The sequence below is a fragment of the Olea europaea genome, unplaced genomic scaffold (genome assembly GCF_002742605.1).
Source record: "Olea europaea var. sylvestris unplaced genomic scaffold, O_europaea_v1 scaffold126, whole genome shotgun sequence".
NCBI classification, from domain to species: Eukaryota; Viridiplantae; Streptophyta; class Magnoliopsida; order Lamiales; family Oleaceae; genus Olea; species Olea europaea.
In genome coordinates, this window is record NW_019230046.1 from 214,199 (window position 1) to 231,342 (window position 17,144).

General features: G+C 33.4%; 1 protein-coding gene across 1 annotated transcript; it reads right to left on the minus strand.

Annotated features, from left to right (window-relative positions):
• Positions 1–10,733: 10,733 nt before the first annotated feature.
• Positions 10,734–16,379, minus strand: LOC111374564 (serine carboxypeptidase-like 25). Its single transcript, XM_022997246.1, has 8 exons — positions 15,985–16,379; positions 12,914–13,117; positions 12,567–12,742; positions 12,200–12,484; positions 11,956–12,086; positions 11,401–11,496; positions 11,191–11,296; positions 10,734–11,092 (listed from the first exon to the last, which is right to left on the minus strand). Exons 1-8 carry the CDS (start codon positions 16,235–16,237, stop codon positions 10,943–10,945), a joined length of 1,401 nt encoding a protein of 466 aa, XP_022853014.1. The 5' UTR covers positions 16,238–16,379; the 3' UTR covers positions 10,734–10,942.
• Positions 16,380–17,144: the final 765 nt, after the last annotated feature.

Below are 17,144 nucleotides of genomic sequence, written 5' to 3' on the forward strand. Positions count from 1 at the left end.
CCATAGCAAGCATATATATATTTTCTCCTCCCCCTTATTATTTTGCACAACCTCTGGGTACTGTTCCGACCACCTGAATCTGACTTGATCGTCGGAGTGTATACGGTCACCACCACCCCCCGCTGATCCCGATCGTGTGCATCTGACTGTGCGTTGATTGTGCGTAGGGAGGAATATGTGGAGTAGCTCTCGGTTGGCCACGTAGAAGGTCCAATTTTCGAGGTCAACACCAATAATCATTTAACTGTTCAAATATTCTATAGTTGAGATACAAACAAAGTTTTACTACGAAGTCTAGCCACCATTTGTTATCTCGACATGTCGACTACATATGTACTGGAACATGTGTTGTCTGACAAATTCAACGATGCATGAAAAATTCTAAAACGGATATTCAAATTAAATAATAACATCTAACAAAACAAAAAAAAACTGATAAAAATAAAAATCTAGAGCTCTACATTTTTTGATTATATAGTTTTCAATATTGTCCCAACAATGAACTTATGATAAACACAATAAATCTCACTATTATTGACCAATTCATTCTTTAATACAAGAGAAATTAACTAATGTTATTTCATTTATTTTTCCCCATTAGGGATAAAGTTAGGGATGTCAATTGGGTCGAGCCGGCTCGCGGCTCGTCGACTCGGCTCGTGGGCTACTCGAGCTCGTCAAATGAGTGGGAGGTCCCGTCCAACTAGCCGAGCCTGCTTGGCTCGTCGAGCTCCACGAGCCGGCTCGTCCAAAAATGTGGAAAAAATAAAATTTTATCAATAAAATTTGAAAAATTTGCAAAAAAAAATAAATAAAATTTCACGAGCTCGCGAGCAGCTCGTGGGCTCGGCTCGACTCGGCCCACGAGCAACGAGCCAAGCCGGCTCGGTTCGACCCACTGCCATCCCTAGACGAAGTGAAGGCTGAGTTCGAAGGAACGACAACAAATCTTGTCGGAGATAGTATATATCCATCTAGTTTCTTAAAAAAAGGTTGAACCCCAACATTGAGGGCCCCACCGCCTCGTCCCTAGAGCTTTGTGAGGGAGGTAAATCGATGGGTGTGCCTCAACAGGTCAGGAAACAAAAGTTGTCTGTACACTGCGTCTACAAGGAGTCCAATTCCATATCTCAGAAATCGAGCCCCCACAATGCAGTTGCCAGCAAGTCGTGAAATAACCTCACTCATGTCCTTTGCACTACTGAGCTATGCCCCGACGGCATATCCATCTAGTTTCTTCATATTACTATCAGTTGTGATAGCTTTATTTCAAACAGAGATGAGATTGGAGTTTGAATCAAATTGTATTTTGGATTCAAACATTAGGGATAAGGATGTAATTTTTGGTAGTAGAGGTTAATTTAGATCATTCAAACGAGAAAGAGCATTGTAATATCTATACCCTTTTAGTGGCGTATTTGTCTAAATTTTCAAAATTTGGCCTTGAATGTAGGATAATTATAATACCACTACAAATTTTATTAAGTACATAACAATTTTCTAATTTAATTAAATATCCTTAAGTAAAATTATATAATCAGGGGTTTAATATACTTTTTAATTAACTAAATTGTTGTTACACCACAAATATAAAATCTATTTTTTTTCCTTTCTTTTTCCTCAACATCTCATTACTCATGACTTTTCCAAAAGCTTTTGCTTTTTCCCACTTCTGGAAGATAATTTTTTTCTCATGGTAAATGAATTTATACTCTATTTAACCACGATTTATTGATGGGTTTTTTCAATTTATTCGTCAAGTTTGAAAATTAAGAATCTTATTATTATTATTATTATTATTATTATTATTATTTTGTTAATTTGATCAGATTTATTGTGAATTTAAAACAATCAAAAGCATGCTGCTATTTTGATTTAGCTCATCAAAAGTGTCATAATTAGGAAGATAATCTCTAGACACTTTCATTTCCGAGATGACGCCTTCTTGAAGCATTCCTTTAAAAATTATATATATATTTGCTTTCCAAAAAAATGAAGGCAAAGGTTGAGAAAAATGAGGGTTAATACTGGGTGATAAGTACACCACAATATTGTGTTCTCCATTTCACTTTTTTATTTTTATTGAATTAGGAATATAATTTGAATTTGTCATAGTGTATTTATTAAAAATATATTTTAAATGTAATGTGATTATAATATGGTATAGTAATTAAAGTTTGTAATGATAATATAATTACCTTTGGATGAAAGTGTTTCAATGTCAAATTGTATAATGACCTTTTTATATAAAGTAATTATATTTTTTATATCATGGTTTACAATTTATGTGCAAAATGGTGGTGGAAGAGAGAGAGAGAGAGAGAGGAAAAAAAAATAGAAATCAGTTAGGATGTGTTTGATTGACTTTATTTTTTATGAAAAATGTCATCCCCCAAGTTCCTTTGATTGACATTTTTTCCCTAGAAAATATTTTCCAAAAGTTAGTTACATAATCATATTTCTCGCAAAAACAAGGAAAACATTTTCTTTAGGGAGATTTATTATGTCTTTCTGTCATCTACCCCCATCTCTCTCATTTATCGCTTAACAAAAGATGGACTGTTATAAAATGAAAGGAAAAGAAAATAGAGAAAACTCAAAGAGAATAGAGAAAACTCAATAAACTTTTGTTTGTATTATTGAAAACCAAAGCCCTATATTTATATGTAAGAATCAGGGATACAATGGTAATAATTTTTAGGGCTATAAGGGTACAAATATCATTCACCAATAAACTTTAATGGACTTTCCATTTACAACATTCCCCTTTGAATGACATATTACAAAATATCTGCCTCGTTAAAACCTTATTCAATAAAAATTCAATGGGAAAAAAAATCAAACGAAGGAAAAAGAGTACAGTTATTTTGGAGTATTAAAATTAAATACTGCCTCATTAAAACCTTGCTAGGAAAACCCAATGGGACAAAACCTAAGCGAAGAGAGTACAGCTACTCCCCTTGATGTTGATCACTGAAAATCTTTGAGTCGACGCATTCCAATCTCATGAACTAATTTCTTGAATGTAGATGTTGGCAGCGCTTTTGTGAATAGATCAGCCACATTATCACTTGAGCGAATTTGTTGAATATCAATGTCACCATTCTTCTGAAGTTCATGTGTATGAAAGAATTTTGGAGAAATATACTTCGTCCTGTCGCCTTTGATATAGTCTCCCTTGGGTTGTGCGATACAAGCTGCATTATTCTCAAACAAAATTGTTGGACTATCTTTTGTTGAAGTCAATCCACATGATGATTGGACATGATGGATCATATTCCTCAACCATACACATTCTCGCCCTACTTCATGGATTGCAATAATCTCAGAATGATTTGAGGATGTTGTTGTCAAGGATTGCTTCACAGATCTCCATGATATAGCTGTTCTTCCACGTGTAAACACATATCCTGTTTGTGATTTAGCTTTATGTGGATCGGAGAGATAACCTGCATCTGTATATCCCACTAAAGCAGATCCTGACTTTTGAGAATAAAGTAGTCCCATATCAATAGTACCTTTTAGGTAACGAAAATTATGTTTAACAACATTCCAATGTCTTTGAGTTGGTGTAGAGCTATATCTTGTAAGAAAATTTACAGAAAAAGCTATGTGAGGTCGAGTGCAATTTGCAAGATAAGTTAATGTTCCAATTGCACTAAGGTATGGTACTTCAGGACCAAGAATCTTTTCTCCATCTTCAAGTGGATGAAATGGATCATTTTTCACATCAAGTGATCGAACAACCATAGGTGATGGCAATGGATATACATTATCCATATAAAAGTGTTTCAAGACTTTTTCTGTATAAATAGATTGATGAACAAATAATCCCTCTGGAAAATGTTCAATTTGTAATCCAAGACAAAATTTGGTTTTCTCCAAATCTTTCATCTCAAATTCATTTTTCAAATAATCTGTAGTTTTGTTGAGCTCTTCAGGAGTTCCAATTAAATTTAAATCATCAACATAAACTGCCACAATTGCAAATCTAATATTTGTTTTCTTTATGAAAACACATGGGCAGATATCATCATTTTTATAACCCTCTTTCAACAAATATTCGTTAAAGCGATTATACCACATGCGTCCGGATTGTTTCAATCTATATAATGATTTTTGCAATTTAATTGAGAACATAGTTCTCAGACATGTATCATTTATTCTTAGCACCTTAAATCCTTCAGGGACTTTCATATATATGTCACTGTCAAGTGAACTATATAGGTAGGCAGTTATTACATCCATAAGGCACATATCGAGCCCTTGTGACACGATCAAAGTAATTAAGAACCTAAAAGTGATGGTATCCTTTACGGGAGAATATGTTTCCTCATAATCAATTCCCGGTCTTTGGGAAAAACCTTGAGCCACTAATCGGGCTTTGTATCTTGTAATTTCATTATTCTCATTTCTCTTTCGTACAAAAACACATTTGTATCCAACAGGGATTACATTTTCAGGTGTTCGAACTACTAGTCCAAACACTTTTTATTTCTCCAAAGAATTCAATTATGCCTATATGGCTTCTTTCCATTTTGGCCAATCATTTCTATTTTGACGGTCATTAACTGACTGTGGTTCAGTATTCTCATTTTGCATAATATCAAGAGCCATGTTAAAGGCAAAAATATTGTCTATAAAAATATTATTCCGTTCCCATAATTTATGAGATATCATATAATTTATTGAGATCTCATTATTTTCGGAACCTCTGGTTCTTCAGGAATCGTACATTCAATATTTGATTGATCAATCTTTTCTAATGTGATTTCTTCTGAAGTTTTTGGTTGGTTTTTCTCCTGTACTCTTCTTTTTCGACGTACAGAGTCTTTTAAATTAACTAGTCGACCACGCTTCTAGAGTATTTCAGATTCATTTGCCACAGCAGATTTTCCTGCAGGGACATTAATTTTTGCTGGAATATATGACTTTGTCACTTTTCTCTGTGTCAACAAATACATCAGGTAGTTGAATTGCAACTCTTTGCAAATGAATGATTTTTTCAACCTCTTGTTCACATTGATTGCTACGGGGATCAAAGTGAGATAGAGTTGTCTCATTCCAAGAAATTCTATCTTATTTTTCAGGATGTAGTTTTTCTCCTCCCAAAGTTGGGAAAGTCATTTCATCAAAATGACAATCGGCAAAACGTGCAGTAAATAGGTCACCCGTTAAAGGTTCAAGAAATCTAATAATAGATGCTGAATCAAAACCCACATAAATCCCAAGTCTTCGTTGGGGACCCATTTTAGTACGTTGTGGGTGTAAAATAGGAACTTGGACAGCACAACCAAAAATCCGTAGGTGAGAAATATCAGGTTCATGACCAAATGCAAGTTGCAAATGTGAATATTGATGATAGGCAGTTGGTCTTATACGAATCAATGATGCAGCATGTAATATGGCATGACCCTAAACAGAAGTTGGGAATTTTATTTTCATAAGTAATGGTCTAGCAATAAGTTGTAGACGTTTAATAAACGATTCCGCTAAACCATTTTGTGTATGAACATGTACAACTGAATGTTCAATTTCAATCCCAATTGACATACAATAATCATCAAATGTTTGTGATCTAAATTCACCAGCATTGTCAAGACGAATAGTCTTGATTGAGTAATTGGGGAATTGTGCTCGCAATTTTATGATTTGAGCAAGTAGTCTATCAAATGCTACATTCCTAGTTGAAAGTAGGCAAACATGTGACCATCTTGTAGAAGAATCAATTAATACCATAAAGTAACGAAATGGTCCACATGGTGGGTGTATTGGCCCACATATATCTCCATGTATTCTTTTCAAGAAAGTTGGAGATTCAATATTGACCTTTGTAGTTGAAGGTCTAATGACTAACTTGCCTTGCGAACAAGCTACACATGGATAATCATTAGATAAAAGAATCTTCTGGTTATTTAAAGGATGTCCATGTGAGTTGTTTATTATTCGACGCATCATTATGGATCCTGGATGTTCAAGTCGATCATGCCAAAGTATAAAACTTTTTGAATCAACGGACTTCTGGTTCGTAACATTATTTGATTCGACCATTTTTATAAATGTAAAATACATGCCAGACGGGAGTGCATGAAAATTTTCTTTTATCTGCTTCTTGCCAGATACAAAAGAAGTGATGCAAAGATATTCAACATTATTTTCTTGTATCGTCTCAATGTGATATTCATTGCAGCGAATATCTTTAAAACTAAGCAAATTTCTTCTGGATTTGCTAAAATAAAGTGCATCGTCAATATATAATTTTGTATTATTTGGTAAAATAATACAAGCTCTTCCGGAGCCTTCAACGATATTCGACGCACCCGATATCGTGTTAACATTATTTTCAACTAATATTAAGTCCAAAAAGTATTTTTTGTCTTGAAGAATAGTATGTATAGTTGCACTATTAATTAAGCAGCTGTCTTGACTATCTATCATGAATCTATAAATATAACAAAATAAACAAAATTTAAAAAAAAACTTGAATTTAGATTTAAAGAAATACTAGTAAATTAATCTATATCTTCTATCACACCACCCCCAACCAAATGGTCAATATTTTCATTTGGATCAGTAAAAAAATCGGAGACGTCCAAATGAGTCACATCAATTGGACCATCATAATCAGCAAAATTAGTCTCCAATTTTTCTTTTCCCTTGATTGATCTCCAGTAGAGATCCATAAGATGTTTTGAGGTACGACACGTACGTGCCCAATGCCCTTTCATTCCACATCTGAAGCAACTTTCTTCATGCTTCTTTTTAGATTTGCCACTCTCATTTGCTTTGTGCCTTTTGAATTTATTGTCTTGTTGTAGATAACTTTGTTGATTATTTCTTCTATGATTTATTCCACATACACGTCCGTGCCCGTGTCCACGTCCACGTCCGCGTCTGCGTCCACGTTCTTGTCTTGATATTGTATTTACTTCAGACAATATAGTACCATTTGCTTCAGGCAATGGTATAGAACCAGTTGGACGTAATCCATGATTTTTCATCAACAATTCATTATTTTGTTCAACAACTAGTAGGTAAGATATAAGTTCTGAGTACTTTTTGAAGCCACGCTCACGATATTGCTGTTGCAGGAGCACATTCGAGGCATGAAAGGTGGAGAAAGTTTTTTCCAGCATATCTTCATCGGTGATTTTTTTCTCCACACAAAGTCAACTTTGAACATATTCTGAACAATTCAGAATTGTACTCACTAACCGTTTTAAAGTCTTGTAAACGAAAGTGCATCCACTCATAACGGGTTTTGGGGAGGTCTATAGTCCTCTGATGATCAAATCTTTCAGTTAACTTTTTTCAAAGAACTTGTGGATCTTTCTCAGTGAGATATTCAATTTTTAATCCATCGTGAAGATGGTGACGGAGGAAAATGAGTGCTTTTACACGATCTTGCAGGAATTCATTGTTTCCTTCTTTTATTGTCTCTCCCAGACCTTTTGAGATGAGATGGATATCAGCATCCAGTATCCATAACAGATAATTTTTACCAGATATGTCAAGTGCAGCAAACTCAAATTTCGTAATGTTTGTCATTTTAACTACACAATAAAAAAATACAATTAGTTTCGAAGAATATGATTAATCATCACATGTTAATCAAATAATCAATATCAACATGACTTTAAGTTACGTGTTTTCCTCTAGGGATAAACACTAACTTGAAATAATATGTTCTTCGAAACATATGCTACCTCTGGAACACATTATATTTTGCTATTATTTCTTCAAGTGCAATATATCAATATTCTTCTGGAATGTTGAGAGTTATAAATTATGTTCTTTAGGAGCAAATAATATTCTTATAATGTTGTGCTACTTCTGGAGCAACAACGAATAGATCTATGATTAATATTCTTTTGGATTATTACTTATAATGTTGTGCTACTTCAGGAGCAACAACAATTAAAAATAAATTTAATGTAATGTTTCATAACTAAACATAAAAAAATGATAATACATCCAATTGCTCACCATTAATTAATATACAAACACGTATAAAATATTATTTTGAATTAATAACGTGAGTCGAGTGAAACACAAAAAAATAAAAATAAAAAATTGGTGACCTGTAGAAACCTATTCACATATTTTGGCACGAAATTCTAATTATGTGCAATTAAAAGAATTGAATTAGTATTAACCAATTAAGGCATGAAATTTGCAGAAACCAATGGATTGAGAGAAAGAGATGAGTTGGGTACAGTTATTTGTTAATTGAATATTTTATATATATGTGGAATCAGCTAAAATAGAGATCTGGAATTGAAACTTGCTTACAAAGAACGTTGACCAATTAAACCAAAAAATATATATATATAAGCATGTGTAGAACGTAAATGACTAATCTAAATATAAGGAGGGTATAGGAATATGAATTAATGCATATCAATTGATTTAACATAAATATATCTCCATAAAAATGCACGTAGATTGATGTAAAGGAAAAAAACATTAATTAATTCAAAGAGAGGTACAAAGAAAACATAATGATCGAGAAAGATGATATCACGTATTGCAGATTCAACATATGTATATGTAAAATTCACGTATTATCAAATTAATTTTGATATACGTGATAGATGATTATGAAAAAAAATTACTCACTTTTAAGAGTTTCGTGCTGATAATGTGTTATAAAATGAGAGGAAAAGAAAATAGAGAAAACTCAATAAACTTTTTGTATATATTATTGAAAACCAAAGCCCTATATTTATAGGTAAGAATCAGGAATACAATAGTAATAATTTCTAGGGGTACAAATGTCATTCACCAATAAACTTTAATGGACTTTCCATTTACAACATGGACAAGTATAATATATTTTAGATTAAAAATTAAATTAATCAAATACATTTAATCGATAATTTTCATGTAAATAAGTTCAATGTAATTATTTTCTTTTCATGCAAATTTCATGCTTCCAATTAAACATACCTTTAGTATAATCCATGTTAAATGATTCTGTAAATCATGATGTACAATTTATATTATTCTTTTATATAAGTTCTTCGTTTGGTAATATAAGGTGCATGTTTGACACCCATTAATTTATTACCACAAAAATAGAGCATTTTCAAGAGACTTGCTATTTTTCAAGAGCATATTTTATCATTTAGAGAACATTTATAAATTTAGAGAATTAATATTTTGAAGTATTCCAATAAACTTTTTATATTTAACACTTAATTTTACTATTCCAAAAAAAATTTATTACTTTTCTTTCTCTGTTATTTTAACTAGATTTTCTTTAAATTATTTTATTATTTTTCTATATTGAAAATTGGAATATTTTAAATGCATTTAATTATAGAGTGTGAGTTGGAGAGCCAAATCCACTTTTAAAAAATGAAAAATATTAATTTAAAAAGTTTCTTGAAGCATAATTTTAAAATTTGACTCTTTAAAATAACGAGTATTTTATGCTTATAGAGTCTCTTGGATATGCTCTTACACAATAAAATATTTTACACGCATATCAAAAAAATTTCTTTATTCTTTAACCACACATTCTTCTAAAATATACCATTCAAAACTCTTTTTTCTAAATAATGGTTGTCAAACAGGCTCAAACATTTGTCAAAAGTCTTTCTTAGTGTGCGAGATGTCCCACGTTCAATTCTCGACATGCCCCTTTGTTTTTATACATTTGAGGCTTCTAATTGCCACTTATGAGTTATTACACTGCCATTCTCGGAATGCAATGCCTTTTTGCACCATGTGCATGAGTGGCGGAAGCAAACATTTTGAATTAGTAGGGTACAATCGAACTTGCAAAGAATACAAATTTACGTTTATCTCGAATATCGCCAACTTTGTCATCCTTTTAATCTACAACATCATTTCACATTTATCTCTAATTTTCATTTTGTTAATATGGTGATCATCAAAAGAAAATGCATATATATGTTTAACTTATTTTTTTCATCACAATCAATTCAAGTAAAAAAATACAAAAATCACAGCAATTCTAATTGTTACATTATCAATTACATTCCAATCCAAATAAAGACAAAAATCATAGCAAAAATTCATTACCATAAAATCGCCAAAACAAGATAAAAGTTGAAGCACTTAAATGGATCCCCAATTCCATTCATAAGAAAATACAAAAGAAATCATCAAAAAGAAATAATTTTCCAAAGAATTAGCTTTTCGTTAATGAATCTTTCCCGTTCTTTAAAAAAATTAAAACTTCATTCAAAACTTTCAAATTTTATAAATGAAATGGAAACTAAACTACCATCAAATAGACTAAATAAAAATTGCGAAAAAAAGAAAATTCAATATATTGACACATCAATCTTACAAAAAAAATAAAAATAAAAAATAAGGAAGAAGAAGAAGAAGAAGGGAAAAAACTGAATTTTAAGTTGGTGGGTCACGTGCCCACCAGGACGCACTGTGGATCTGCCACCATGCACATGTTAGATTTAAATTACGCCATTGCAAAGTCCGACTCAACATGAGGTTCACAACAGAACTTGTCATCTTGATCGTTGAAACTCTCTAACGGCACAAAAATCATCAAAGAACATAGAATAATCTTAAAGTCTCCACGACCAAACCAAAAACCCTGAGGTGCAAATCCTGGTCGGGCAGCCCAATAGGAGGATTGCCTAGTGTACAAGTGCCCCATTTTTGCTTCCCCAAATATGTCTTGTACTCACACTATCTTGAATCATCATATCTAAAAATTAAACGTGCTTTTAACAGTTCCGTAGTTTACTCTAGAAATAACTCAAAATAATCACCCTTTTTTCATGATGAACATGTTTAATTATTCAGTCTGATTTCAAACTTAAAAACCAATACACTCCACCAATTCCGGTTCGCAATATCTATGATTCTTCAAATAATAAAATTGGCAATTCTTGCCAAGAACAATTCTAATAAGCCTAAAAACACTACGCTGATCGAACTACAGAAACTATTTCCATTTTTTGGGCAATGGCTCCCCTTGCAAAAATGATCTGAGAAGTTGAAAGGCAGCTCTAGGCTTGAAAAGAGGGACCTCGTGACCCGCACCTCGAACCGTTGCGAAAGTTAGCCCTTTATATACTTCTGTCCAGCCTGCCACCTAGCAAAATAAAACATTAATTGTTTCAACAATGTTTTTTTCCTTAAAAACTTTTCTCTTGTTAAAAACATTATTAGTCATGTAATTAGAGTACTAACCTGTTTCTTGACATACCAAGGATACCAAGGAATGGAGGTGTCTAACTTAAGTTGTGCCAGAGAATACCTAGTGGCAGTTACTGGTACAACTGAGTCTACATCCCCACTGAAATAGGCAATTTAATTGAACGATTTAAGAATGAATTCCACAAATTTTGTTAATTTAGTTTAAATATATATATAAACCATTCGAAAATGAAATATTCCTACCTAAAAACCCAAATTCGCAATCCGACTGCAATTAGTTCTCGATATATTGGAAGAATCGAGTCATCCGTGTCATTCCAATTGCGATTTAGAGTTTCACTGTTGGCATAACATAATAATTGAATCACCTAATGATATGCACAAACAACTTTCACGTGTTTTTTTAGCAAAGATTAGGCCGCGAAAAGAGTCAAGACAATGAAGAAGCGAACATAATGATCTTTTGCCAAACTGTTTATGACACGTTTCTTATGCAAAACTAAAAAAGACTGGACGTGATAATAAACAAGATTTTAACTTCTATTAATGTGGAAACTATCATGCACAGTTGCTTTTGCTCGACTGGTTCCTTGTTAACAAAGGCCCCGTTTAAGCCACATTAATATAAGAATGAGAATGAAAAATATAGTCGTTACGGGTCCCACACAAGATATAGATTTTCAAATATGGTGCTTTGATATAATGGATAATAGTCATATTTTTCATTTTAATGAGCAGATGATGGAAACAAACGGGGGCAAAATATCTTTCATTCTTGGGCCAGATATAATACAATACCTGCAAGCAGTCCATTTGTATGGAATTCCGGTTGTGTTTGCATGTAAAGCTTTTTGAACATCTGGCCTATTGTAATATATTTCAGCATATTTCTCTGTACAAGGATCATACCCTGATAACTCTCTAAAAACCTGACAAACGGTGGAAAAAAAAATAGCAATGTTAAAGAAAAATAAGTTAAAATCATGTCTGTGTACTGTATAATTGCACGTGAATAGACGATGGAAATTATAAAATTATGTACTCGGTGAGGTCGATGGGGCAAATTCATTGTCTGACGAGTTGCGCCAGTACTTCCATCGGAATTGTTGCAAGGCGGGGCATAAATGTTGTACTGATCAATATTTCCGAATTCTTGATCCATGGCGTAATAGTATAGTGATTCACACTCGTTCGACTCCTTCTGTCGCTTGAAATCGCAGGTGCTGATGAGTTGATGGTACGTCTTATCGGAGATCATGGCATGGCTCCACCAGTAAGTCACTGTCCCCAAGTTGTCATAATAGTTATCCGTGACTGCATTCCCCACCTGCATTTCGACAATCATAAGGATTCGTGCAGTCAACCTTAAATTTATTGAGAATACTTACGAGGCTACGTAGATAAATTACCATAAATCCCTTGAGATTTATTTTGTGCTTTGCCTTGGCATTATGATTTACTATTTCTCGAGCCAACTGAGGTACATAATGGCCAGCGTAACTCTCTCCGGTCACATAAATATCTCGGTTTTTGTATCGCGGGAATCGCTTCATCCATCGGATAAGAAATTGCAGCGAGTCTTTGGCTGAAATTAATAATAAATTTTCCTCTAGAACAAAATTATTTTCGCCAATAAAAATTTCTAATAAACCAAAACTGTCTAGTGGTGTCCAGTATTGCATACTATACATTGTTTGAGAATAAAACTAACATGCATAAATGCACATAATGAAGGACCGAGATTTATTGGTCATACCAGTAAGGCGATCCCCAGTGTTGAGAAGATCAGAAGAGGTGTTGCTGTAAGAGAAGCCAACCCCAGCCGGAGTTTCGAGGAACAATAAGTTTGCCAATTTGTTCCAAGAAAATTTGTTGAGGTATAAACCTGAGGCTGTCTTGTTGATCCTAAATGGCCCTACTTCTTCCGAAGCACCATATGCCACAGATGAGCATCCAGGACCTGGTTTTAAGGAACAAAATCAAAACAAATAATATAAGACAATAGCAAAAGTGCAGTATTGAACACAATACTTAGAAAGTTAAGTTGAATGTAAGCAATTAAATTCTAAAATTTAATCTAAGTCAAAATCAATAATTAATTTTAACTACATATTTTATTGGGCCTGCAACTTTTTAACTACAAAATTTATCAACTTTCATTAAATTTTACTAAAAACCTGTTATTATTCCCCACAAAATCACGACTAAATGAAAAATGTAACACGACACAACACAGCAAATGAATTTTTATTTACTAAAAGTGACTCAAAATGTTGTGAAAACGTGGTACAAAGAGTTATAATTTATTTTTGTAAATCCAATATTTGATTTCAAGAAAGTTATTTAACAATATTTCAAACTCTAATTAATTACTAATTTGTAATTAACTTTAATCTGAACTTGACAATTAACAATTCTAAATTTAAGCCCACAACAAGCCCAAGAGGAAGTTCAATTCCCCACAAAAAAAAGGTAAAAAAAAGAAAGAAAGAAGGAATATTATATATATAAGATCTAATTAACAACCCAACATTTCATTTCTAAGAATAAGGTTCCATCTTTCATAAATTAGAGATTAAAATTATTTATTATATATTATTAAATTCAATTAATAAACAACCCCCCCGCCCCACCATTATCGAATTTGGATTTTTAGAGACAATCTTCTCTCTCTCCTCTTCTTTTTGGCTGCAGCGGTGGCTTCGACAATAGCTCCGATGATGACTCCGTCAATGACGTTGACGACATTGTCATTGATGGTCCCGGTGATATACAGAAATTTTGAGGTGATTTATTTATTTATTTTGGTGGTTGGTAGTGTTGTACAAATGATTGTAAAGGTGGGATGTTGCTGAAATTGTATGGTGGTTGTCAAATCTTTTATCGGTGACTGTACATTTACTTGTGATATTAATCCAATGATTTGTGACTTATTGGGTTTGTGAGTTGACATTGATCTGTTACCTATGAAATATGACTTGCGACTTGATAACCCTTGTCTATGATCCGTGACAATGTACTGACTTATGCATTTGAATCTATGACTTGTTATCATTGTACAAAGATATGTCTGATCAATTTTAATTGATCTGTAACTCGTTTACATTGATTTGTGACTATATGATATGATATGTGATGTGTGATCTGATATCTATGACATGTGAAAATTAAAATGTGACCGCCACCACCACTCACTCCCTCTCATTGCACAATCACCACCACCATCATCACCAAAACTCTACATCAAAAATCTAATTTACGCTAATACCTAAAACCCTAAATCCTAAATCTACCACAACCTCAAGCACCACCACCACATTACCACCCACACCATCACCATCCACACAACAAATCTGGTCATGAAACAAAAACCCACCACACACAGCAAATCTGGTCGAAAAGAGTAAGGAGAACATGGCGGCACTGCCGATAGATAGATGATGGGGTGAAAAAGAGTGGAGAATCTGATTTTTTTTTTGGATCTTGGTTTAGTGATTGGATTAAGTTTTTTTTTGTGGGGGGGGGGGGGGGGGGGAGAGAGAGAAGATATGTTAATTTTGAAATGTTGTCATCGAACACGGCCCTCCCTGTAATTTGAAAAAAAAAAAAAAAAAAAATCTTTTTGGTTTTTAGAATACATTTAGAGTTTTCAAAGAGCAAATTCTAAAATAAAAATAAAAATAGCATTTTAAAACTTTCCGAACTCCAAAAATTGGACAATCTAACTAGTAGAATTTTATTTTACTTTTTTAGAATATTGTTGAGTAATATTCAATAAAGGTAATATATGCATGCGACAAATCGGTGTCATGGATGAATCTAAAAATACTGTAAATTGGTCAAATCTCATTATTCTTTGTCATTGACTGAAGGTCACTGTTTCAAAATTTTGCACTGGTGTAACTATAAATTTTTTTGCACTGGGATCCCAAAATTTCTGCTAAATTGCACAGTGATCCTCACTCTGTGTGTGTGTCTCTGCAGCTATAATGAATGACCTTTGTCTGGTGCACCACGCATGCTGACAAATTTAATTGTTCAACAACTTCAAGTAAATGAGGCCCGTTTTCAGTTACTTTCCAGCATTAAATTTATGTGACTACTCCTTGCAATATATATGTGTGCATATAGATACAGATATAGAGAGATATAAAATGAGTTTGGAGTAATGGTTCGTCGGTGCTCAGGACATGAGTCAAAGAGATTCGAATATTGCTATTTAGCCCCTGGTCTAAAATGTAATGAACCTCATTGATTTAATCGAATCATTCAATAGAGTCCATCCGTCGCCACATAAACTGATGAGAAAGTGAGTCAAAGAGATTCAAATAATGTTATTTTCAATCGAAAAGTAGTAAAACTCATTAATTCATTGAAATAATGAATTAGTAGGGACCATTATTGCCTAAATTGAGGATGATGGTTCTAGGTAGCGTTATTCTACACTAATGATCCAAGGCATTATTATCCTTGACTTCGTATAGAGAGCAGAAGTTGTCTAAAGGGAAAAAATAAGAAATTTCATTAAATTTCTCATATTTAAGTTCAAGCAAGAGACACAAACACATAGTTTTAATCTACTACATCTTGTTGCATGATGCAGAATACCATATAAATGTTAAGTCATCTCGTCTAAAAGTTCAATGGTTAGAGGAAAAACCGTTTATCTATTAAATTTTTGTACAGGCTGGAATTTCACTTGAATTAGGGATTCTCGACCTACGGTATTGAATCACATCCTCTAAAAGCTTATGCTTCTGGACGATGTCGTCTTAAGCAATTTAGATGAAGCGATTTAAAAGAGGGAAAAAGAGAGAGAGATCTGACCTCCATTGAGCCAAACAACTAGGGGTTTCTCCAAAGGATCTTGAACTGCCTCAGTAAGCCAGTAAAAGAGGGCTCTACCTGCAACTTCATTGACAGTAACATACCCAGAAAATTGCTGAAATGTGACTTTGGGTTGGCCTGGAAGAGCTTCAATTCTGTCACTTTCTTCTTCTTCTTCTGTATAATTGCTACTCACATGTAATGCAAGTAAAAGAATTGCTATTACAGAAACAGAAACCCTTTGTTTTTCCATGATCAATGGCTATTTAGGAAAAGAACTTCTGCAACTAGATACAAAAGAATGCCCTATCTAGTTGTTTGTACTCTGGAAAGTTGAACATAACTGTGTTGTCATCAGTATGAAATAAAGAGAGAGAGCGAGAGAGAGAGAGAGGAGAGGCAAACACATATAAATAATAGATATATGTAGAGATAAGGGGGTCGGGGTGGGGTGAGAGGTGTAATTTATTTACACAGGAAGGCTTGGTGGGGGTGGGCTGGGGGTCTCAACAGGGTTTAATGAGGGCTCAGATATGCCTTGTCGGATTAAGTAACCTCATCCACCCCGACGGTATGATTTTTTGAACGAGTTTTGCTACAACAGGGATCAAGGGCTGAGGTGAGTCCAACTCGTCCCCCATCAAATGCCCTGTCCCCGCCTTTGTTCGTTTAGCATTTTCGTTTTTTGAACTAATTAAAATGTGACATCATGTTTATTTTTTTTTACTTCTTTTCTTATTTTTTCACACATTTAAATAAATAAAAAAATAACACAGGCATGCTTCTTTGTTTAAAATGTGACATCATGTTTATATATGGAAATGATTTCCTAAGCACTGATACTTAGCTTATGTTAAGCACAGGTGATATGACACATCATTTAATTGGTGATTCTGTCATCGATGCGTAGGATATCATCCCCTATATATATATATATACATACACACACACACTCCCAACAAGCATGCTTCTTTGTTTAGGTAGAAATAAATCAAGAAGTATTTCGAGTACTGGCTCTTAAAAATAATAAATAATGAAATAAATGTGCAAGTTGTCATCTACCTAAATAATTTCTTCTTCAATTTTGTGACTACTATTAGATATAAGAATATGACGTTTCTTGATAGAGGGAAAAAGGGACGTCATTCAAATCTTCGTAT